The following is a 27,065-nucleotide window of genomic DNA, read 5'->3' as shown; positions in this document are numbered from 1 at the left end:
GAGTGAGCGTTGTCACCCTAGGACAGGAAGGATGTTATGAAAATAAAGGTGTGCTCTAAACCAGGGGGCCTGCAAACTGCTTGCCTTTATCCGGCCATTGGGGGTACTATTCCTTCCATGGATACGAAACGCTATTCCTTCCTCTGACACCAAAGACAGAGCACTATTCCTCCCACTGACGCATACAATGGGGTACTATTCCTCCCACTGACGCATACAATGGGGTACTATTCCTCCCACTGACGCATACAATGGGGTACTATTCCTCCCACTGACGCATACAATGGGGTACTATTCCTCCCACTGACGTCAATGATGGGGTACTATTCCTCACATTGACCACCATGCCTATGGCATTTTCTACTTCCACTTGCCAAAGCCCGGCCCCCCTTAAAGTCTGAAGGACCGTAAATTGTCCCTTTTGCTTCGAAAGTTTGGAAAACTGGGGCTCTAAACCAGGGGGTCTGCAAACTGCTTGCCTTTATCTGGCCATTGGGGTACTATTCCTTCCACGGATACAAAACTCTATTCCTTCCTCTAAAACCAAAAGACACAGCACTATTCTTCCCACGGGGTACGATTCCTCCCACTGACGCCAAGGACGGGGGTACGATTCCTCCCACTGACGTCAAGGACGGTGGTTCGATTCCTCCCACTGACGCCAAGGACGGGGGTTCGATTCCTCCCACTGACGCCAAGGACGGGGGTTCGATTCCTCCCACTGACGCCAAGGACGGGGGTTCGATTCCTCCCACTGACGCCAAGGACGGGGGTTTGATTCCTCCCACTGACACCAAGGACGGGGGTTTGATTCCTCCCACTGATGCCAAGGACGGGGGTTTGATTCCTCCCACTGACGCCAAGGACGGGGGTTTGATTCCTCCCACTGACGCCAAGGACGGGGGTTTGATTCCTCCCACTGACGCCAAGGACGGGTGTTTGATTCCTCCCACTGACACCAAGGACGGGGGTTTGATTCCTCCCACTGATGCCAAGGACGGGGGTACGATTCCTCCCGCTGACGCCAAGGACGGGGGTACGATTCCTCCCGGTGACGCCAAGGACGGGGGTACGATTCCTCCCGGTGACGCCAAGGACGGGGGTACGATTCCTCCCGGTGACGCCAAGGACGGGGGTACGATTCCTCCCGGTGACGCCAAGGACGGGGGTACGATTCCTCCCACTGACGTCAAGGACGGTGGTTCGATTCCTCCCACTGACGCCAAGGACGGTGGTTCGATTCCTCCCACTGACGCCAAGGACGGGGGTTCGATTCCTCCCACTGACGCCAAGGACGGGGGGTTCGATTCCTCCCACTGACGCCAAGGACGGGGGGTTCGATTCCTCCCACTGACGCCAAGGACGGGGGGTTCGATTCCTCCCACTGACGCCAAGGACGGGGGGTTCGATTCCTCCCACTGACGCCAAGGACGGGGGGTTCGATTCCTCCCACTGACGCCAAGGACGGGGGGTTCGATTCCTCCCACTGACGCCAAGGACAGGGGGTTCGATTCCTCCCACTGACGCCAAGGACAGGGGGTTCGATTCCTCCCACTGACGCCAAGGACAGGGGGTTCGATTCCTCCCACTGACGCCAAGGACAGGGGGTTCGATTCCTCCCACTGACGCCAAGGACAGGGGGTTCGATTCCTCCCACTGACGCCAAGGACAGGGGGTTCGATTCCTCCCACTGACGCCAAGGACAGGGGGTTCGATTCCTCCCACTGACGCCAAGGCCGGGGGTTCGATTCCTCCCACTGACGCCAAGGCCGGGGGTTCGATTCCTCCCACTGACGCCAAGGCCGGGGGTTCGGTTCCTCCCACTGACGCCAAGGCCGGGGGTTCGATTCCTCCCACTGACGCCAAGGAAGGGGGTTCGTCCGCTCTAAACTCATTCAGGCTCTTCTACACTCACCACTGCAAATACATTTTACTTTATAAATTCACTACATTTATTTGATCTCTCTCGCAACAAAAATATATATTGATGATAAACTGACTTTTTATCATTATTTCAAAGTGCAGGAGCCTATTGATAAAGGATCACATGATCCATGTTGGTTCCCGCTGATCTCTGTATGGCATGGTGGGCATTTGATAGTAGAGGAGCAGCGATGGGAGATGATGGTATTCCAGGCTCTGGAACCTATCTGTAGTGACGAAGCTGGTACCATTTTTTTTTCCCCCTTTTTACTCCAATAGAAGTGATAGCCATTCCATGAGGTGGGATTTTTGGGTGCTGATGAAAGCCGTGTGAGGGGTCAGGGTGTGGACGCCGTGAATTGATCCAGACGCAATATGCAAGCCAGAGGAATGTCTGATTTCCCTCTCAGGCGTTTGCATAATACTGAATACTGTTTATTCAGCAGAGCAGCAATTAGGGCGAACTGTAACATTTTCTTCTCCAATCCTAAGTAAATATTTTATAACAGCCGAACCCGACACCTCCCGCAGACTCTCTAAGTTGATGATATTTCAGGAATATTGGCGTGGTTCAAATTAACCGGCGTCTCCGCTTGTTAAATAGGGAGCACAAAGCGTACCGATGCTATATTAAGAGCAGTGAAGATGACCATAAACTTGGAGAGCCAAGAAAAGTATGGTGTCTCCTTGAGCTGGTTCTTTCCCGCACTCGGCAACAAATGGCACTCAGGTCATGGGTTCAAATCCCAACCATGCTACCACTCGCCTAATGTTGTGTTGGTGACTTTTCAAGCACATAAGCGAATGCACAAATGTAAACCAACACCCTGGTTCTTTCCTAAAGAGAAGCACCGTAATCGAGCAAGGGGGCCCCATTTTGTAGGGGAGTGGAGCCAAACGGAGACCGCACCATGCATGGTTGGCTAGGGTTTCCAATAGTTTTTTGTTCCTCAAGAACAGTTTGGAGTTGTTCCCCCATAATCACTGGACCATCACCCAATATGAGACAACCCTCTATGGCTACGGGTACCATAACGTTGTAGGACGCAGGAGGGGAGCCAAATCGGACCGCACCATGCATGCTTGGCTAGGGTTTCCAATTGTTTTTTTGTTCCTCAAGAACAGTTATGAGTTGTTCCCCCATAATCACTAGAACATCACCCAATATGAGACAACCCTCTATGGCTATGGGCACAATAACGTTTGTAGGACGCAGGAGGGGAGCCAAATCGAGACCGCACCATGTATGGTTGGCTAGGGTTTCCAATTGTTGTGTTCCTCAAGAACAGTTTGGAGTTGTTCCCCATAGTCACTGGACCTTCACCCAATATGAGACAAACCTCTATATAACTATGGGCACCATAACGTTTGTAGGACACAGGAGGGGCGCCAAATATTGACTGCACCATATATGGTTGTCTAGACTTTCCAACTGTTTTGTTCTTCGAAAACAGTTTGGGGTTGTTCCTCATAGTCATTGGATCATCACCCAGTGTCAGACAATCCTCAATGGTTATGGGCTCCACAACTCAAAGCATCCATCAGAATTCTTTCAAATAGAAACAGAGCAGTTAAACGGCCTTTGGTTGAGAGTTGGGGTTAGATTGCTTTGAAGCCCACCCAAATAGGCCGGTCCATTGGGTGTAGCAGTAGTGGGTTGGGGATGAATAGGGAGGTTGAACGTAAAAAAAACTATGCAGGTAGGGCAAACACTTTTTTTTCATAAGAAAAGAACGTTATTGGGACTTTAAATGAGGCCGGGACATAGTCATGCCTCCATCCCTATTCATAGGAGAAAGAGAAAAGGGGCATAGTGGGACTTTAAATGAGGCACGCAGTCCATATGAATAATTGAGATTGGCATTTATTATGTGTCAGATTTGAGCATTAATACATAATCCTTAATATTATCACAATAAACCTTCTATATACATAAAAATTATGAATGACACATATCCATGGGGAAGAATTATGGATATAATACCTCTTAACTTCCCATAAATTGTGGGACTAATGCCTCGTACACACGGCCGGACTTTGCGAGGGGTAAAAAAGTCAGACGGGCTTTTTCTCTCGGAAAGTCCGGCCCTGTGTAGCCTCCATCGGTCTTTTTTTCTTAGAAGTCCGACGGACCTTTGATAGAGAACCTGTTTAAACATGATAAATACAAAAGCTTAACACGTTTCATTGAATTTTATCCATTCTTCAGGAGCATGTGTATATCTGTAATGAAATATAAAAATAAAAATCCTTAGGTAGTTGTCTCAAGAAAGAAAGCCAGAGTAGAGGGAAACAATAACCCCCATTTGGGCCACCCTCATGACCAGTTTCAGAAACGTTTAACCTGTTTTCCCTTTTTTTTAATATACGTTGACAGAATGGCACGGACAGGCAAATGGGCGTACAGGTACGTCCCCTTTGAATTGCCGGCGTGTGATCGCGACCCTGTCGCGAGCTCCGTGACCATGCCCACGGGACCTGCGATTGTGTCACAGAGCTGAAGAACGGGGAGCTGTCAGTGTAAACACAACCTCTCCCCATTCTTCCTAGTGACATGTCACTGTTGGTCTGTTCCCTGACATTGGGAACAGCGATCAGTGATGTGTCACTCATAGCCACGCCCCCTTACAGTTAGAATCGCTCACTAGGACACATATAACCCGTTCAGTGCCCCCTACAGGTTAACCCCTTCACTGCCAGTGTCATTTTTGAAGTAATCCGTGCATTTTTATAGCACTGATCGCTGTAAAAATGACAATGGTTTCAAAATGGTGTCAAAAGTGTCCGATGTGTCCACCTTAATGTCGCAGTCGCAATAAAAATCGCTGATCGCTGCCATTACTAGTAAATAGTATTTGTTATTAAATATTCCATAAAACTATCCCCTATTTTGTAGACTTTTGCGCAAACCAATCAATTATTGCGATTTATTTATTTATTTTTTTTAACAAAAATATGTAGAATACGTATCGACCTAAACTGAGGAAAAAAATATTTTTTATATACATACACACTGGCCTCTGGTTGGCTGGCTGGGTATATTGGATATAGTAGTTACTCAGGAGCCGAAAGCTTTACTATGTGATCCTTGTGTAGATGTCTACATCCATTCAATCACTTACTGGGAATTTTAGTACATTTGTATTTGGTTAGTTGGAGGTATTTCCTAGTGCTATAGGTTACTAATCCTGTATTTTGTTTTTTCCAGGTCCCGTCTCTCCCCTCCCTCTGGTGTAGAGCCATGGCACGACGCTCCCAGAGCTCCTCCCAAGGAGACAACCCTTTGGACCCCAACTACCTCCCCCCGCACTACAAGGAGTATTATCGTATCGCTATCGATGTCCTGACTGAAGACGGTCCCACGGGCTACGATCGTTTCATCGCTGATGAGGGGGCTCCTGACTTTCTATGCCCCTCTGAAGTTGACCACATCTCCAAAACCCTTCAGAGACCCCCGGAGCCCACCCAGGAAAGCATGTGCACAGACTCTGCCTACGGCACGCAGGATGATGCCGATGGTTCCTCGGGGACCTACTGGCCCATGCACTCTGACACCGCCGCCCCAGAGCTGGATCTTGGCTGGCCAACCATCTTTGGATTTCAGGGGACGGAGGTGACCACACTGATACATCCAGCACCTGCGGAAAGCCCCACCATCAAAGAAGAGGTGCGCAGGATGATCCGTTCTGCCCAGCAGGTAGGAAAATCTATAAAAATGAAAAGCATTAATGGTAACCATGATTTTGTTCCATGTTTAAATACTTTCTACATAAGTTTAGCATGGAGTATAAACCATCTTCTATATGGAAACTGTGACCTTCTATCCTCACAAGACTCTAGAACAATGAAGGCATTTCAGTGTGGTCCTGATGATACTTGGGATCTGGGGATCTTAGGAATTCAGTACTTTGCAAACCCATGGAGTACGCAGGGAATTCCAGGAGGAGAAAGAGCAAAGAAAAAGCAAAAAGAAAGGCCCACCCGGTATGTACAAATGGAATAGGGGGCTTGTCATAAGAGGTGGTACCTTCACATCTTGTGTGTGAGGGTAGAACATTTGAGTCTATGCCTTGAAGGAGACTGGGGCAACGCTGTATCCTGGCCTAGGCCAACAAGTCCCGGGCCTAGGGCAGCACTTTGCAGGGCGGCATCCGTAAATTTGAGAGGGAACAAGAAAAAAGGTTGCTCAAAGAGTAACCATAGGCTGGATTTTAGAGACATAGAAAAAAATGGAGAAATTGAAAGAATAACAATATTTGAGAAAAAATACATGATATAGACAGAGCATTCAAAATGTTTTAAAAATCACATTAAATCGTACAAATTGTACAGTGAGCCCTTGTGCATCCACACGTTTCACCGTTAGGCTTCATCAGGACATGTTTTTTTTTTTTTTTTATTTTAAAGTGTATTTTGTGCGTGTACTCGAGAGAAGAGCCGGACTGCAGGAGTTGGGAGTAGGCAGGCCTCCCCCAGAGGCAATCTGCCACCTTTCTCCATGCCCCGGGTGGCAATGGCGGGTGTGTGAGGGGGGTCCTCCCACACAGCCCGCCCTACCTGCTCCGCTTTGAAGCCCAACGGGGCAGAGGGACTGAGGGAGTGAGAGGATCTAGGGTTAGGGTATTAGCGGTACAGATAGTTAGATTAGATTAGATTAGAGGATCTAGCCCGCTCAACCAGCCCCGTTAGTCCTTCGCCTCTCTTTTTAGAGACCGCGTGGTCAAAGTGCGTGCATGTTAACACAATTTCGAGTGCGTGTGTAAGTGTGGTGGTTTTTGTGGGAGGGCGTACTAAGCGCAGGCTTACCTCGCATAGAGCCGGGCTGAGACCACCAAACTCAATTCACATGTAGCCGAGACCGGGATCCGAACCCCTAGCTGCAGAGGTGAATAGCTTGTCAGCGCAGTGCCAATCGCATTGAGCCACCGCAGCTCCCTCGTCATCATCAGGACATGTTGACGCAGGTGGGCTCACTGTACAATTTGTATAATTTTATATGATTTTTAACTATTTTTGAATGCTCTGTCTATATCATGTATTTTTCTCAATATTGTTATTTTTTTTTCAATTTCTCTATTGTTTTTTTATGCCTCTATGGTTACTCTTTGAGTAACCTTTTTTTTCTTGTGGCCTGGGGGTAAAGGCAAGCCGTAGCAGCAGAGCCGTAGTTTGGAACCCACCGGACTAGAACAATTACGTTCTGAGTGATGGAAGAGGACACTTGTACCCTCAGGAGCTTTTTCCCAATGCAAAGCTTCCCCCAGAACACTAGACACACTCTATTTGGGCAATTGAAGATATATCATCATCCTCATCATCATCGCTCCACAGCTCTAGATGTCCTCCCTAAGACACTTTTGGTGGGTTTGACTTCTAATCTCATGATAGTTGGGTTTGATATGAAGTGAGTTGCACATTGAGCCTCCACTCTCTGAAGCACCTCTCCATCTTATCCTTCTAGAGATTCCTCAACGCTGGACCCCGAGGCTTCTTCCTTCCTGCATTCAATGTAAATCTTGACCATATTTTCTGAGGACCAACATCTCTATGGGGGGAAAAAGTGTCTTCTATCTCTACAAGCTTTGAAGAGCCAAAAATCACACAAATTTGTGCTCCTGCTATGGTGGTAGCCGTGGATTTAAGGCTCATCGTTGACTTTTTTTTGTGTTTTTCAGGCTTAAAGCCCAACTGAACCATCAGGCTGCATTCACACCTGAGCGTTTTCATCCTCAGGCAGAAAGTCGCACGTTTTTTTGCCGAGATTTTGTACAGCTCAAAAGGTCACCAATGTAAAAAAGAAAAACGCTTGCAATCTGCCTACTGTGTTTCCCCGAAAATAAGACCTAGTATAATTTTCCAGGAGTTCTGCAATATAAGCCCTACCCCAAAAATAAGCCCTAGTTTAAAGTTCTTGTAAAATCCTATAATCCACTCTATTACAGTAGAATATAATGTACAATGTGTGCGTTTCTGTAATATAATTGCGGGGAAGAGAGCTCCGGCGGGTCTTAGAAGCGCAGAGCGGCGCTATAACGAAGGTATTTGGCACAATTATATTACAGAAACACACACATTGTACATTGTCCCTTGTTAAAGGGAGCTCCCAGATTCTGATAAGCCCCCCCGCCCTCAGACCCCAACAACCAACGGCCAGGGTTGTCGGGAAGAGGCCCTTGTTATCAACATGGGGACAAGGTGCTTTGGGGTGAGGGGGAGCAAGGTCCTCCTGCCCCAAAACCCCCCTCATGTTGAGGGCATGCGATCTGGTACGGTTCAGGAGGGGGGGTGCTCGCTCGCCCCCACCCCCTTTTTCTGACCTGCCAGGCTGCATGCTTGGATAAGGGTCTGGTATGGGGACCCCATGCCGCTTTTTTATTGCCTTGGGGGTTACCCTTAACCACTTAAGGACCGCCTCCTGCACATATACGTCGGCAGAATGGCACAGGTGGGCACAAGCACGTACAGGTACGTCCTCTTTAAGTGCCCAGCCGCGGGTCGCGGGCACACGCAATGGTTAACCCCCTTGTGGTTAACTCCCAAACTGCAATTGTCATTTTCACAGTAAACAATGCATTTTTAATGTCAAAATTGTCCGATGTGTCCGCCATTATGTCGCAGTCATGAAAAAAAAACGCTGATCGCCGCCATTAGTAGTAAAAAAAAAAAAAAATTAATAAAAAAATACAGTAAAACTATCCCCTATTTTGTAAACGCTATAAATTTTGCGCAAACCAACCGATAAATGCTAATTGCGATTTTTTTTTTTTTTACCAAAAATAGGTAGAAAAATACGTATCGACCTAAACTGAGGAAAACATTTTTTTTAATATATATTTTTGGGGGGTATTTATTATAGCAAAAAGTCAAAAATATTGCATTTTTTTTTTCATTTCAATTGTCGCTCTATTTTTGTTTATAGCGCAAAAAATAAAAACCGCAGAGGTGATCAAATACCACCAAAAGAAAGCTCTATTTGTGGGGGGAAAAAAACGCCAATTTTGTTTGGGAGCCCCGTTGCACGACCGCGCAATTGTCAGTTAAAGTGACGCAGTGCCGAATCGCAAAAACTGCCGGGTCCTTTTACCTGCCTAAAAGGTCCTTGTCTTAAGTGGTTAATAGCCATTCAAACCCCTTTGTGTCAACTTGTGTGCGTGTTATCATGCCAAAATCACCAGGGTATGGAAACTTTTGATCGGGGTCATTTGGGGAGTTTCTGTTGTGATTATGATGTAAAAAGAGTAAACCGAGTTGATTGATAATAAATGGCTCCATCCAAACACTAACCAGGACTGAAAGAAACGTCTTTGGCCTGGATTCTCGTACGAGTTACGCCGGCGTATCTCCAGATACGCTGTCGTAACTCTAAATCTGAGCCGTCGTATCTATGCGCCTGATTCAAAGAATCAGATACGCCAGAATTTGTATAAGATACGACCAGCGTAAGTCTCCTACGCTGTCGGATCTTAGCTGCATATTTACGCTGGCCGCTAGGGGCGTGTACGCTGATTTACGCCTAGAAATATGTAAATCGGCTAGATACGCCAATTCACGAATGTACGCCCGGCCGTCGCATTACAGATACGCCGTTTTACGTTGGGCTTTTCCCGGCGTAAAGTTACCCCTGCTCTATGAGGCGTACCAATGTTAAGTATGGACGTCGGGCCAGCGTCAAATTTATTACGTTGTTTGCGTAAGTCGTTCGCGAATGGGGCTGGGTGTCATTTACGTTAACGTCGAAAGCATTGGCTTCTTGCGGGTTAATTTGGAGCATGCGCACTGGGATACTTTCACGGACGGCGCATGCGCCGTTCGTAAAAAGCGTCATTTACTTGGGGTCACATTAAATTCACATAACACACGCCCACATCTTCAACATTTGAATTAGGCGGGCTTACGCCGGCCTATTTACGCTACGCCGCCGCAACTTTGGTTTGAGAATACGGCACTTGCCTGTCAAAGTTGTGGAGGCGTAACGTAAATAGGATACGTTACGCCCGCACAAAGATGCGCTCTTCTACGTGAATCCGGGCCTTTGTGTTCTCATTCATATTCTCTGGAAAATGGCCAAGAAACCATAAATTCTGCCAGGGTATGTAAACTTATGAGCACAACTGTATACCTGACAGAATATTGCGTCACAGACCTCTCAGAAATCTGCAGAACATTGCTCCATCCCATCTCCCCCTGATGGGTACATATTGATATATTCTGCAGATTATCCCATCACTGCCCTATCTAGAGATCTGCAGAGCTCCTTGATATATTCTGCTTCTGGCGTTCCTGTATTTGTATTATTGTTGGGTTTGTGTTTTTCATCGCTCTGATATGCGCCCATGTAATGATAATGGTGATCGCGCTGTCGGCATCTGTCTCTGGCTGACATTTAATGGTTTTAATCTTCCTCTGCAGGTCATTGCGATCGTAATGGACGTTTTCACCGACGTGGACATCCTCTCCGACCTGCTGGATGCGGCCGCCCGCCGCGTCCCCGTCTACGTCATCCTGGACAACATGAACTCTGACCACTTCCTGGACATGGCCGCCAAGTGCCGGGTCAACCTGAACTTCGTAGAGGTGAGTCCCACCGCTCCCTTCCCCCCGACACACTTTAACCCCCTCCCCCGCTTATCCAGACCAGATGTCTGGGTGGGCTGATTGAACCATAGGATGGGCAGATGACTCCGCTCTGACTGTCAGAAGCAACCAGTGTCGTTTTGGATTGAGTGGGGAAGGGTTAAAACCTCTGTTCTTGTTTTCTCAGTGACCACCATCATTGGGATAGTAAGTTTCATAAGTGGCTCCCCAAGGATAGACAACCATAAAAACCTAAGAGGTTGTAACCCTTCTCCACTCCATCCACAACCTTGTCCACTCAAATGATTGCTCTCATTACTCGTGGAAACCAAAATATGTGAACATGTGAGAATGACGAAAGGTCCTCCAGACCGGCCAGGGGCTTTGGGTTGGTCACTCGTTGTCCCATGCATAGCCTGATTGTCACCAAGGATCCTCGGGGGCGGGTCAAGGACTGTCAGGCTGGGGAGTAAAAGACTAGATGATGCTGGATGTTCTCCAGCCAGGAAATGGGGCGGGGCTCTTATCTGACCTGCAGCAGCTTCGAATGCACATGGTGAGAAGTTCACAGTGTGCAGTGAAATCGGAGGAAGCCAATTCAGTTTAGGAGAAAAGCCGGTACAACTGTGCAAGTTAGAGGTCACATCTGAAGTGTGCATTGTTAACCCGTAACTGGAAGGACTTTAGCTTTGTACAGTTGGTGACAGGGCTGGTGCAAGGATTTTTGACACCCTAGGCGAAACCTCATTTTGCCGCCCCACACCTGACTCCACCCCCTTTGCCCTGCCCATGTATACTCTACCTTTTTACGTTCAAATGCAGCCTCACCAGCGCCCATCAAATGCAACCTCACCATTGCCCATCAATGCAGCCTCACCATTGCTCATCAATGCAGCCTCACCATTGCCCATCAAATACAGCCTCACCATTGCCCATCAAATGCAGCCTCACCATTGCCCATCAATGCAGCCTCACCATTGCCCATCAAATACAGCCTCACCATTGCCCATCAAATGCAGCCTCACCATTGCCCATCAAATGCAGTCTCACCATTGCCCATCAAATGCAGCCTCACCAGCGCCCATCAAATGCAGCCTCACCAGCGCCCATCAAATGCAACCTCACCATTGCCCATCAATGCAGCCTCACCGGGGCCCATCAAATGCAGCCTCACCGGGGCCCATCAAATGCAGCCTCACCGGGGCCCATCAAATGCAGCCTCACCGGGGCCCATCAAATGCAGCCTCACCGGGGCCCATCAAATGCAGCCTCACCAGGGCCCATCAAATGCAGCCTCACCAGGGCCCATCAAATGCAGCCTCACCAGGGCCCATCAAATGCAGCCTCACCAGGGCCCATCACATGCAGCCTCACCAGGGCCCATCACATGCAGCCTCACCCGCGCCCATCACATGCAGCCTCACCCGCGCCCATCAAATGCAGCCTCACCGGGGCTCATCAAATGCAGCCTCACCGGGGCCCATCAAATGCAGCCCTACCAGGGCCCATCAAATGCAGCCTCACCAGGGCCCATCAAATGCAGCCTCACCAGGGCCCATCAAATGCAGCCTCACCAGGGCCCATCAAATGCAGCCTCACCAGGGCCCATCAAATGCAGCCTCACCAGGGCCCATCAAATGCAGCCTCACCAGGGCCCATCAAATGCAGCCTCACCAGGGCCCATCAAATGCAGCCTCACCAGGGCCCATCAAATGCAGCCCTACCAGGGCCCATCACATGCAGCCTCACCAGCGCCCATCAATGAATGTTTGCTTGCTTCCATTCATTCGGGAGTCGGGACACAGACACAGTCTTCCCCCGCCGCTGCGCCTCTGACACTATGTGCGAACGGAGCGGCGGCTGCCTGCTGATGCTGAGACTTAGTTGCTTGTAGCAGAGAGAAGATAGTAGGAACACCAGTGGCCGGGCTCCCTAGGCGGCTACCTAGTTTGCCTAGTGGTAGCATCGGCTCTAGTTGGTGAATTGGGGGGGGGGGGGATTCACTAAAACTGGTGCACACTGATTCTGATGCAGCCGTAGAGTAACCAGTCCGCTTCCAGGTTTTATTGCCAAAGCCTAAATGAACAATCTGAAGTTAGAATGCTGATTGGTTACTAAGCACAACTGCCCACGATTCTGTGCGCACCACTTTTAGTAAATCCCACCCAAATGTATATCGTCCTTTTCTATACCGGCCTTCTAAACTGATACAGGACCTGGATAATAGAAACTACCCCTCCCCCCTCTAAGGCCTTGACCCCCGAACCAATAAAAGCAGCAGGATCTTTTTACTGCAGCTATTTAGAACTGTGTCTATAAACGGCACAACGTCCATGCATTCTTCTGACCGCCTTCCCTGGAAGACGATAGGACTAGATTTCCCATGGAAGAAGCAATGCAAGAAGAGTGACCCGCACTGCTGAGCCTGGCTAGGAGGAAAGGGGCTTCTTGGCCGGATTCAGAGAGAGTTACGCCGGCGTATCAGTAGATACGCCGTCGTAACTCTGAATCTACGCCGTCGTAAATTCTGGAAACCAGATACGCTTAAATTAGGCTAAGATACGAGCGGCGTAAGTCTCCTATGCCGTCGTATCTTAGGGTGCATATTTACGCTGGCCGCTAGGTGGCGCTTCCGTCGTTTTCCACGTCAAATATGCAAATGAGCAATATACGCCGATTCACGAACGTACGTACGCCCGTCGCAATTGGTTACGCCGTTTACGGAAGACCTACGCCGGCGTAAAGATAAAGCTGGTCTCTAGGTGGCGCAGCCCATGCAAAGTATGGACGTCGGAACAAGCGTGTCTTTTTACGTAGTTTGCGTAAGTCGTACGCGAATAGGGCTGTGCCTAAGTTACGTTCATGTAGTAGGCAGTGTTCGACGTATCTTAGGCATTCTATGCGACGCTTGTTCAAAACGTCATTTACGTGGGGTCATTGTTTATTTGCATAAAACACGCCCACCTCAACACAATTTAAATTAGGCGGCTTACGCCGGCCCATTTACGCTACGCCGCCTTAACTTAGGACGCAAGTGCTTTGTGAATACAGCACTTGCCTCTCTAACTTATGGCGGCGTAGCGTATATGAGATGCGCTACGCCTGCCTAACGTTGGGCAGGTCTTACTGAATCTGGCTATCTGTCTATCATAGGAACCTAGAAGAGGTGATGGCAGAAGAAGACCAAATGGTCCGTTGAGTCTGACACTGTCTGAGTTATCGATCTGTGTTAGTCCCAAGCATGTTTTATACTCTCCTACTGTTGATAGTCCCACATTTACAACCCCCCCCCCCCTCATCTTTTTTTGGGGAAGGTGAGCGAGGGGGTGTGGGTAATGTAGTCTTGGGGTTGATGGGGAATTTGGCGGCGGGTTATTTGTCAGGTGAATGTGCCACCTGCCACCAGATGCAGTGCTGCTTGCCCCCCATAGCCTGCCACCAGATGCAATGCCGCTTGCTAAACCCATAGCCTGCCACCAGATGCAGTGCCACCAGATGCAGTGCTGCTTGCCCCCCATAGCCTGCCACCAGATGCAGTGCCGCTTGCCCCCCATAGCCTGCCACCAGATGCAGTGCCACTTGCCACCCATAGCCTGCCACCAGATGCAGTGCCACTTGCCACCAGATGCAGTGCTGCTGTCACTCCCTCGGCATGAGCCACGTGTGTAGAAGGAAAGGAGTGACGTCACTATCTGGAGAGTGAAGATCACACCAGTCCCTGCTGCTTGCCGCTGGGTGCCGGAGGAGGTGCCGAGGTGGGTGGGGATAGCAGTGCTGCACTAGGCGCAGGCCTCTCTCCCGGTATCATGCTCTGAGAGTAAATTGTCAACCAGTTCTGGAAATGTACCGTATTTATCGCGGTATAACGCGCTCCCGTGTATACCGCGCACCCCTAAAGTTGCCCCGAATCCTGTGGAATTTTTTTTTTTTTGTACTTACAGTTTTGGTGTCTTGCGCGGCGTCCATCGGCGGCCTCGCCGGGTCCGTCATTCGTCTGCGGCTTCGGGTGTCCTCTTCGTCGGGTCCGGCGTCCTTCTGCGGCTTCGGGTGTCCTCTTTGTCGGGTCCGGCGTCCATCTGCGGCTTTGGGTGTCCTCTTCGTCGGGTCCGGCGTCCTTCTGCGGCGTCCTCGCGTCCTCCCCGCTCGTTTCCCGCGCCAAGTTTTGAATACTGCACCGACATATTCAGAGCGCAGTACACTCGTGTATTGTCGGCAATGCTCGGCAACTCTCGCGCTGACGTCCTGTACATCCAGGACGTGAGCGCGGAAGGAGCCAAGACTCCCCGACTATACCCGAGTGTACTGCGCTCGGTATATGTCGGCGCAGTATTCAAAACTCGGCGCGGGAAAGCGGGTATCGGCGTATACCGCGCACCCACGTTTTTGCCCTGATTTTCAGGGCAAAAAAGTGCGCGGTATACGCCGATAAATACGGTAGTTATTAGTTTATAGGGGGTGGCTGTGTCCTCTATTTCATTCCGGGACATTGTATTGTCACAGAATGAAGGTACACGGGACCCGGGACAGACATGTCAGTTGCGGGACAGTCCCGGGCAATCCGGGACACGTGGGCACTTAGTCTCGCCACCTCTGCTGGAAGTCTGTTCCAAACGTCAACTTCTCTTTCTGTGAAATAATACTTTGCTAAGGTTAATCTTGAACTTTCCTCTACTTTGAGGTCATGTCCCCGTGTTGGTGATGTTGGCTTCATGTTGAAATTCCTATACTCCTAAACGTTCTTCACCCCCTTCATGGCTCTAAAGGTTTCAATCATGTCCATGCTTTCCCTCATTTCCTCCAGACTGTACATATTAACTGGTTCCCGACCGGCTCACACAGATATACTGCGCCAGAATGGCTCTCCTGGGCGAAATCCTGTACATATAAGGCTTTGCCCGGGAGAGCCAGCAGAGGGTGTGCGAGCGTGGCTGGAGGCACGCAAGCGCCCGCTGCATGGCGGGGAACACGATGCGCGATTACCGCTGGCCACGCGCGATCCTGTGCACGGGCCCAAGCACGAGGATTTGTGTGTGTAAACGCACAAATCCCTGGGCTGTCAGAGGAGAGGAGACAGATCGTCTGTTTCTACAATCTCTCCTAGTCACTCCCCTGCCCGGTCCCCACATAGTTAGAACACAGTGAGGGAACACACACTTAAAGGGGTTGTCAAGGTTCCTGTGTATTCACCTTAATGCATCCTATGCATAATGGTTCCACTTATGAGCTGTCTTCAATGTACTGAGATCAACCAATCTCCACCTTCATATTCCACCCGATTACGGTGTCCAGCCTCACTCCAGATTTTGCAGATTTACCGATCGGCAGCTGAGAAGGAGAAATCTCTATGGCACCCGCTCACCTTTATATAATTTAATCATGAGATGCTTAGTTTGGTTGCCGTTTTTAAATGTGGTTGTTGGATGATTGTAGTGTGTGTGGGCTTTTTCTATCAGCTACAACCTGATTAAATGGAACAGAAATGGAAAACTTCTGCTCCTAAATATGGCCGCAGGCTGCGGTCGCTCATTATCCCACTATGCACCTGTCATCGCCATCAGCCCTGCAGCCCCATCTCCTAATAACATGAATAATCCTGATTGTATTCTCCCATAGAAGGCCCTCTATTTACCTGTAAATACCCTCCCCCACCCACCCAAGTGTGTCTCCTGTATTTATGGTGTAATGACAGCTGGTGACATGTGACCACGCCTGCCGAGCTTCTCTCCCGCACACCAGCTGTCATATACCGTCTGTGTGTCTGCATCCTGCGGGGGGCACTGCGAGCACACAGACATCTTCAGGACCACCCTCCCAACCATCCATTCTCCCAACCATCCATCCATCCACCCTCCCAACCATCCACCCTCCCAACCATCCATCCATCCATCCACCCTCCCATCGATCCATCCTCCCAACCATCCATCCACCCTCCCAACCATCCATCCATCCATCCACCCTCCCAACCATCCATCCATCCACCCTCCCAACCATCCACCCACCCATCCATCCACCCTCCCAACCATCCATCCACCCTCCCACCCAAACAGCCATCCATCCATCCACCCACCCATCCATCCTCCCAACCATCCACCCACCCTCCCATCCATCCATCCATCCACCCTCCCACCCATCCATCCACCCTCCCAACCATCCACCCACCCTCCCATCCATCCATCCATCCATCCACCCTCCCAACCATCCATCCATCCATCCACCCTCCCAACCATCCATCCATCCATCCACCCTCCCAACCATCCATCCATCCATCCACCCTCCCAACCACCCACCCTCCCAACCATCCATCCACCCTCCCATCCATCCATCCTCCCAACCATCCATCCATCCTCCCATCCATCCATCCATCCACCCACCCACCCAAACAGCCATCCATCCACCCACCCATCCATCCTCCCAACCATCCACCCACCCTCCCATCCATCCATCCACCCTCCCACCCATCCATCCACCCTCCCAACCATCCACCCTCCCAACCATCCATCCACCCTCCCACCCAAACAGCCATCCATCCATCCACCCACCCATCCATCCTCCCAACCATCCACCCACCCTCCCATCCATCCATCCATCCATCCACCCTCCCACCCATCCATCCACCCTCCCAACCATCCACCCACCCTCCCACCCATCCATCCACCCACCCACCCTCCCATCCACCCTCCCAACCATCCACCCACCCATCCATCCACCCTCCCAACCATCCATCCATCCATCCTCCCAACCATCCATCCACCCTCCCATCCATCCATCCATCCACCCTCCCAACCATCCATCCATCCACCCTCCCAACCATCCACCCTCCCAACCATCCACCCTCCCAACCATCCACCCATCCATCCACCCTCCCAACCATCCACCCATCCATCCACCCTCCCAACCATCCACCCACCCATCCATCCACCCTCCCAACCATCCACCCACCCATCCATCCACCCTCCCACCCATCCATCCACCCTCCCAACCATCCATCCACCCTCCCAACCATCCATCCACCCTCCCATCCATCCATCCACCCTCCCAACCATCCATCCATCCTCCCAACCATCCATCCATCCATCCACCCACCCATCCATCCTCCCAACCATCCATCCATCCTCCCAACCATCCATCCATCCATCCATCCACCCACCCATCCATCCTCCCAACCATCCACCCTCCCAACCATCCACCCATCCATCCACCCTCCCAACCATCCACCCATCCATCCACCCTCCCAACCATCCACCCACCCATCCATCCACCCTCCCAACCATCCACCCACCCATCCATCCACCCTCCCAACCATCCACCCACCCATCCATCCACCCTCCCACCCATCCATCCACCCTCCCAACCATCCATCCACCCTCCCAACCATCCATCCACCCTCCCATCCATCCATCCTCCCAACCATCCATCCATCCTCCCAACCATCCATCCATCCATCCACCCTCCCATCCATCCATCCTCCCAACCATCCATCCATCCTCCCAACCATCCATCCATCCATCCATCCACCCACCCATCCATCCTCCCAACCATCCACCCACCCTCCCATCCATCCATCCACCCTCCCACCCATCCATCCACCCTCCCAACCATCCACCCACCCATCCATCCACCCTCCCAACCATCCATCCACCCTCCCACCCAAACAGCCATCCATCCATCCACCCACCCATCCATCCTCCCAACCATCCACCCACCCTCCCATCCATCCATCCACCCTCCCACCCATCCATCCACCCTCCCAACCATCCACCCACCCTCCCATCCATCCATCCATCCACCCTCCCACCCATCCATCCACCCTCCCATCCATCCACCCTCCCAACCATCCACCCACCCATCCATCCACCCTCCCATCCATCCATCCACCCACCCAAACAGCCATCCACCCACCCATCCATCCTCCCAACCATCCACCCACCCTCCCATCCATCCATCCATCCACCCTCCCAACCATCCATCCATCCACCCTCCCAACCATCCACCCACCCATCCATCCACCCTACCAACCATCCACCCACCCATCCATCCACCCTCCCAACCATCCACCCACCCATCCATCCACCCTCCCAACCATCCACCCACCCATCCATCCACCCTCCCAACCATCCACCCACCCATCCATCCACCCTCCCAACCATCCATCCACCCTCCCAACCATCCATTCACCCTCCCAACCATCCACCCATCCATCCACCCTCCCAACCATCAATCCATCCACTCTCCCAACCATCAATCCATCCACTCTCCCAACCATCCATCCTCCCAAACATCAATCCATCCACCCTCCCAACCATCTATTCACCCTCCCATCCACCCATCCTTCTACTCATCAACCCAGTCCAACCACTCATCCATCCATCCACACACCAATCCATCCAATCACTTTTTCACCCATCCACCCAACCATCAATCCACCGATCCATCCAACCACTCATCCATCCACCCAATCCCTTATTCATCCATCCATCTATCCACCCACTCATCCATCCACTGATCCATCCAACCACTCATCCATCCAGCCACCCACACACCCATCCATCCAATCACTTATTCACTAATCTACCCAACCGTCAATCCATCCACTGCTCCATCCAACCACTCATCCATCCACCCATCCATCAATCCATCCAACCACTTCTCCATCCAGCCACCCACACACCCATATACACACCCAATCCCTTAGTCATCCATCCATCCACCCATCAATCCATTCACTGATCCACCCATTCACCGATCCAGCCACCCACATACCCATCCATTTAATTACTTATTCATCTATCCACCCACCGATCCATCCAATCACCTATTCACTGATCCACCCACCGAACCATCCACCCACACACCCCCCATCCATCCAATCACTTATTCATCCATCCACCGATCCATCTAACCACACACCCAATCTCCTATTTATTTATTCATTCACCAATCCATCCAACAACTCATCCATCCATCCATCCATCCACCCACACACCCATCCATCCAATCACCAATTCATCCATCTATTCATCCATCCACCCACACACCCATCCATCCAATCACTTATTCACTAATCTACCCAACTGTCAATCCATCCACTGCTCCATCCAACCACTCATCCATCCACCCATCCATCAATCCATCCAACCACTAATTCATCCATCCTGTCACCACACACCCATCCATCCAATCACTAATTCATCCATCCATCAATCCATCCAATCACCTATTCATTAATCCATCCATCAATCCATCCACTGATCCACCCACTGAACCATCTAACCACACACCCATCCATCCAATCTCCTATTTATTTATTCATTCACTGATCCATCCAACCTCTCATCCATCCATCCATCCAGCCACCCACCCACACACCCATCCATCCAATCACTAATTCATCCATCCACCGATCCATCCAATCATGTTTTCATTCATTCATCCATCCATCCAATCGCCTATTCATTCATCCACCCATCAATCAATCCACTGGTCCATCCAATCACTCTATCAAACCTCTCACACACCCATCCATCCATCCAATCACTAATTCACCCGTCCATCAATCTATTCATCCATCCTGTCACCACACACCCATCCATCCAATCACGTATTAATTCATCCATCCATCCAATCGCCTATTCATTCATTCACCCATCAATCCATCCACTGGTCCATCCACTGGTCCATCCAATCACTCTATCAAACCACTCACACACCCATCCATCCAATCACTAATTCATCCATCCATCAATCTATCCATCCATTCATCCATCCTGTCACCACACACCCATCCATTTAATCACTAATTCATCCATCCATCCACCGATCCATCCAATCACGTATTCATTCATCCATCCATCCAATCACGTATTCATTCATCCATCCATCCAATCACATATTCATTCATCCACCCATCAATCCATCCACTGGTTCATCCAACCACTCACACACCCATCCATCCAACCACTTATTAATCCATCCATTCACACTCCCAACCATCCATCCACCCTCCAACACAATCATTTACCCCCCCCCCCCACCACTTATCCATCCATCAATCCACACACTCATCCATTAACCACTAATCCATCCATCCCACTAATCCAACCATCCATCCATCCCACTAATCCATCCTTCCATCCATCTGCTCACCAACTCACTCATCCATCCACTCATCCATCCATCCATTCATCCATCTCACCTATTGTCCTATTATTATTTATTTCTGGTGGCTGAACAATTCACACCTTCCAGTTCCATTACGTTGTTCTGAGGATTTTTGAATGAGATCCATCCCCAGGAATAAATCGGAACCAAGAGGAACAGCTTGTAGGAATACATTTTTTATTCTCTACATATTGCCCATTTATATGTCTGACCTGGAGCATTGCATCTTCAAAGAGCAGCTCAGAGGCAAAACAAACCAGGATAATGGCGCCACCTTGAGGGAGTTCCCGTATCTGCAGCATCTGTCTGCAGAAAATGCAGTTTCATTGGAAAGTTAAAGCGGGATTCCACCCGCAAATTTGTTTTTTTTTTTTAAAGTCAGGAGCTACTAACAGTGTAGCTGCTGACTTTTAATAAGGACACTTACCTGTCCTACTTGCCCGCGCTGATGGCCCCCCCGATGCCGATCCCACGATCGATGCAGGTCCCGCACCGCCATTCACACTAGGGGAAACAGGCAAAGCCTTACGACTTCACTGCCGACTTGTGAATGGGCGGCTGCCCTACTTTATCCAATGGATTATGAAAAAAATAATAATAGAATTGCGGCCCTGAGTACACCAGACCACTTCAGCCCCGCATTTGAATGACCAGGCCACTTTTTGCGATTCGGCACTGCGTCACTTTAACCGACAATTGCGCTGTCGTGCGGTGTGGCTCCTAAACAAAATTGCCGTCCTCCCCCCCCCCCCCCCCCCCCACAAATAGAGCTTTCTTTTGGTGATATTTGATCACCTCTGCGGTTTTTATTTTTGGCGCTATAAACAAAAATAGAACGACAGTTTGGGGAAAAAAAGCAATATTTTTTACTTTTTGCGATTAATAAATATCCCCAAAAAATATAAAAAATTTAGGCCAATAGGGATTCTTCTACATATTTTTGGTAAAAAAAATCGCAATAAGCGTTCATTGATTGGTTTGCGCAAAAGTTATAGGCCCAGATTCTTAGAGGAGATACGACGGCGTATGTCCAGATACGCCGTCGTATCTCTGCGTCCGGCCGGTCGTATCTATGCGCCTGATTCTTAGAATCAGTTATGCATAGATATCTGTTAGATCCGACAGGCATAAGTCTCTTACGCTGTCGGATTGTAACTGCATTTTTACGCTGGCCGCTAGGGGCGTGTACGCTGATTTACACGTCGAAATATGTAAATGAGCTAAATACGCAAATTCCCGAACGTACGCCCAGCCGACGCAGTAAAGTTACACCGTTTACGTTAGGCTTTTCCCGGAGTATAGTTACACCTGCTATATGGTGGCGTAAGTGCGGCGTACCAATGTTAAGTATGGCCGTCGTTCCCGCGTCGAAATTTGAAAAAGTTACGTCGTTTGCGTAAGTCGTCCGTGAATGGGGCTGGACATCATTTACGTTCACGTCCTTGCGGCATACTTTTGGAGCAATGCACACTGGGAAATTCCACGGACGGCGCATGCGCCGTTCGTGAAAAACGTCAATCTCGCCGGGTCACAGAAGATTTACATAAAACGCCCCCCTGATCCAAATTTGAATTAGGCGGGCTTACGCCGGCTGATTTACGCTACGCCGCCGCAACTTACGGAGCAAGTGCTTTGAGAATACAGCACTTGCCCGTCTAAGTTGCGGCGGCGTAACGTAAATCGGATACGTTACGCCGCCGCAGAGATACGCCGCTGGACGAGAATCTGGCCCATATCGTCTACAAAATAGGGGATCGTTTTATGGCATTTGTATTATAATTATTATTTTTTTTGCTAGTAATGGCGGCGATCGGCGATTTTTATCGTGACTGCGACATTATGGCGGACACATCGGACACTTTTGGCGATATTTTGGAACCATTCACATTTTTAAATGACACTGGCAGGGAAGGGGTTAACCACTAGGGGGCGAGGGAGGGGTTAAGTGTGTTCTAGAGAATGATTTTAACTGTGTGGATTACTGTGACACAACACTGATCACCACTCCTGATGACAGGGAGCAGTAGATCACTGTCCTGTCACTGGGCAGAACAGGGAAATGCCTTATTTATACAGGCATCACCCCGTTCTGCTGCTCCGTGACACGATCGCGGGACACCGGCGGACATAGAGTCCGCGGGTCCCATGGGCACGGAGCTTGTGGCAGGGGAGCGCGCCCGCCCGCACGGCGGCAAATTCAAAGCAACGTACCTGTATGTTGCTTTGCGTAGCCTTGCCATTCTGCCTGTGTGTGTGTGTATATGTGTACAGGAGGCGGTCAGCAAGTGGTTAATCTGATTATATTTTTCTTTTCCCTTGTTCCTCCCTCTCCCATGAGCAACATATTTATATAAATAAAACCTTTTCGTTTTCATTATACACCATATGTTAGACCCAGTGACATCACTCAGTGGTCAGTGATCATAGTCTCAGTGATGACATCATAGCGAAGCACAGAGACTCTGTGCTTCTCTGTGCATTTCCGGCCAGATCATGGCTGGTGGGAGGGGCAGGCAGGGTGCTGTACATAGCTTGGTGGGAGGGGCAGGCAGGGGGCTGTACATAGCTTGGTGGGAGGGGCAGGCAGGGGGCTGTACATAGCTTGGTGGGAGGGGCAGGCAGGGGGCTGTACATAGCTTGGTGGGAGGGGCAGGCAGGGGGCTGTACATAGCTTGGTGGGAGCGGCAGGCAGGGGGCTGTACATAGCTTGGTGGGAGGGGCAGGCAGGGGGCTGTACATAGCTTGGTGGGAGCGGCAGGCAGGGGGCTGTACATAGCTTGGTGGGAGGGGCAGGCAGGGGGCTGTACATAGCTTGGTGGGAGCGGCAGGCAGGGGGCTGTACATAGCTTGGTGGGAGGGGCAGGCAGGGGGCTGTACATAGCTTCCTGGAAACATCACAGCACCCTGCCTCTTCTCAGGGGCCCTCAGTCCTGATACAAGCAGCGGGCGGGCCCTTTGCGAGAAGTTACCGTATGCAAATATCAAAATGCCTTCATGGGTGAATGTCGGTATGGAGGAGTGGGCGTTCCTAGTAAGATTGCCACCTGTTCGGGATTCACACGGACAGTTTGGGTTTCGAATCATGCGTCCGGGTTTCAGACCACCTGAAACCCAGACACATTATTCAGACCGGACTCTGGCTTCCCAGCAAGGTTGCTGTCTGCAGTTGTCTAAGCCGAGAGTGTAATGTGTTCTCAGTGTTCCCCCCTTAAATCGGGGTTCCCAGAGCACCCCTTAGGTCAGAGTCCCCAGAGTTCTCCCGTACGTCAGTCTGCTGAGTCCCCCCCCCCCCCCCTTACAGTGTAGGGCAGTGATGGTGAACCTTGGCACCACAGATGTTTTGGAACTACATTTCCCATGATGCTCCTGTACTCTGCAGTGTAGTTGAGCATCATGGGAAACGTAGTTCCAAAACATCTGGGGTGCCAAGGTTCACCATCACTGGTGTAGGGGAACTCTGCGGATTCAGGTTTAAAATGGGAACTCTGTGGACTCTTGTGATGCACTTTATATTATTTATAAATATATGTACTGCACGTTATATACTGTAAAGAAATAAATTGCTGTGCGCCGCTAACGTTTTTAGGTTTGACTTGAAGAAAAGGAGGCAACCCTAGTTCCTAGGCAAGCTGTATTTGCATGAAGGCTACTCCTAGGTAACGCCCACATGCTGAGCCTCTATAATTAAAATTTTTTTTTTTAATTCATCAAATTAAGGAGACAGGGGTTATCTATAATGGGCACCGTGTTCTCTGTGTATCTGTGTGGTTATTGCTGTGTGGTCATTAACAATTTCTCTTTCTCTGCACAGTTCCTCAGGGTCCGGACACTCTCTGGCCCCACCTACTTTTGCCGAAACGGCACCACCTTCAAGGGGAACTTGCTGGAAAAGTTCATTCTGGTGGACTGTACGGTGGTCTTAAGTGGCACTTACAGGTAAGATATAAGTGTAGCTCTTAGAAAAATAAAATGTATTACGCCACCAAATTCACCGTAAGGTTTCCATCCTTTGGATGCTGCTTGAAAAAGAAGTATGTTTTTGTTTTTTTATCCCACATTCATACTTGCCTAGGTAGATGCAGCATCGGACCCGCCGCCTCTTCACTGAGAACCGAGCCACCGAACATTGCGGATGACTCGGTTCTCTCACCTCCCCGAAAGGAGTGCTACTGACTGTCAATCAGCAGCTCTCCTGCTCTGTTCCTCCACACTCACTGGAGCGCTGGGCTGTGGAGGGACGGTAAGCGGCTGTCTCGGTGGCTCGCTGCTGAGACGGCCATAAGTCCCGGCACCTGGCGGATCCAGACTTCCGAAGTCGGGATGACATGATGCCTGGACCTATCTTGGTGACGTCAGCAGAGAGCGGACTTCAGACCACTCTCTGCTAAAAATGGGTCACAGGAGTGCAAAACAAATTGCACTCCTGTGACCCGTAAGAGAAGCCCAGCCAAATGAGTTCAGGCTGGATTTCTCCTTAAAAAAGAGAAGTTCCGTTTTTTTATTTTGCTCAAATAAAATCATACTTGCCTAGGTGAATGCTGCATCTGTCCCCCACCAGGTGTAAAACTGAGAACTAAGGGCTAGATTCACATAGATCAGCGGATCTTTAGATCCGCGTGATCTATGTGATTTAAGATCCGCTGCCGCAAGTTTGAGAGGCAAGTGGCTAATTCACAAAACACTTACCTCCAAACTTGCAGCAGCGGATCGTAAATCCCCCAGCGGAATTCAAATTCCGCGGCTAGGGGGAGTGTACTATTTAAATCGGGTGCGTCCCCGCGCCGATTTAAATGCGCATGCGCCGTCCGCGAATTTTCCCGGCGTGCATTGCTCCCACTGACGTCGCTAGGACGTCAGTGGTTTCGGCGTGAGCGTAAAAAAAAAATCGACGCGGGAACGACGGTTATACTTAACATTGGCTGTGCCTCATAGAAGCAGGGGTAAGTATACGCCGGGAAAACCGCTATGTAAACGTCATAACTAACTGCGTCGGGCCCGCGTACGTTCGTGAATTGGCGTATCTCGCTGATTTACATATTTCTCAGCGTAAATCAGCGAGAATGCCCCCCGCGGCCATTTTTAAATTGCAGTTAAGATCCGACGGTGTAACACAGTTACACCTGTCGGATCTTAGGCATATCTATGCGTAACCTGATTCTATGAATCAGGTGCATAGATACGACCGGCCTAAGTCAGAGATACGACGGTGTATCAGGAGATACACCGTCGTATCTCTCTGTGAATCTGGCCCTAAGCGATCAAAGACTGTTGATCACTCGGTTCTCAGATCTCCCTGGGCAGAGAGCTGGTGGCTGGGAGTCTGCGGCTTTCTGCTGCCCCTCCTTACCACACGTTCAGTGGAGCGCTGAGCTGTGGAGGGGAGCAGCTGGCTCAGCCTCTCAGAGGCTCGCTGAGAGGCTGAGCCAGGTGCCAGTCCAGGGTTGTGGGTGATTCCCAATTTGCCCCAGCCTGGACCGACTCTGCGACATTTGTTTTTTTGGTTTTGTAGAATCATACTTGCCTAGCTGGTTGCAGCATCGGTCCAATGCTGCATCTGTCCCCTGCCAACTCTATCACTGAGAACCGAGCAATCAAACACCACTGATCGCTCATTTCTCACAGTTCCACAAGCAGAGAGCTGGTGACTGCCAGTCATCGGCTCTCTGCTCTGCCCCCCCATGCTCACTGGAGCGCTGGGCTGTGGAGGGGGTGGGAGCGGCTGGCTCAGGCTCTAAGTGGCTCACTGAAAGGCTGAGCCCGGGTGCCGGTGTCTTGTCGAGCTGGTTCCTGCCTCGACTGCGCAGGAACGGGGCATGCGCAGTAGGAGGCCACGAAAATCTCCGAGAGGAGGGAAGCCAGCAGCTCTGTCAGGGGGCAGAGGGAATCTGCACCATACAGGGTGATTAGGGTGTGCCCAGGCACACCTGGGAGCGAGCGTGTCTGTAGCTGACGAACAGCTGTTCCCGCTCAGAGTTTTCCTTAACTCTGCTTGCGCCTGCGCACTCCGGAGGAAACCATATTGATAGGAGGAATCAGCTCGGCAGAACACCGGTCCAGGCATGTGAGCGTATCCCAACCATATGGTCACAATCTTTCCCGAGCATGGACCGTATCTGTGACGTCAGCAGACAGTTGACTTCAGCCCGCTGTCTGCTGAAAATGGGTCACAGGAGTACAGAACAAAATTGCACTCCTGTGATCCACAGAAGAAGTACAGCCAAACAAGCTTTGGCTGTACTAATTAGTTGCTGAACCATTTCCTGACCAGACATCAGTAAAGCCCTCCCGTACATGTCCAGACAGATTTTTTAGCAAAGTCAGTATGTATCAGTCAACTTGACAATAACGCTGTGACTAATTTCCATAAATGAGTCATTGTGCTCTTGTAAAACGACTTAAACATATATTTT

At 50.3% G+C, this 27,065-nt stretch overlaps 1 protein-coding gene across 1 annotated transcript in view; it reads left to right on the top strand.

Annotated features, from left to right (window-relative positions):
- The window catches only part of FAM83H (family with sequence similarity 83 member H), a 126,588-nt gene that overhangs the window by 91,124 nt on the left and 8,399 nt on the right, over positions 1-27,065 (top strand). The window contains exons 2-4 of the mRNA XM_040355060.1: positions 5,132-5,620; positions 10,333-10,497; positions 24,467-24,591. Of these exons, the coding sequence (XP_040210994.1) occupies positions 5,165-5,620; positions 10,333-10,497; positions 24,467-24,591 (746 nt within the window). The 5' untranslated portion in view covers positions 5,132-5,164. The remainder of the gene's footprint in view (positions 1-5,131; positions 5,621-10,332; positions 10,498-24,466; positions 24,592-27,065) is intronic.

This window comes from Rana temporaria, chromosome 5 (genome assembly GCF_905171775.1).
Source record: "Rana temporaria chromosome 5, aRanTem1.1, whole genome shotgun sequence".
Taxonomy (NCBI): Eukaryota; Metazoa; Chordata; class Amphibia; order Anura; family Ranidae; genus Rana; species Rana temporaria.
This window is presented reverse-complemented; position numbering and strand designations above follow the sequence as displayed.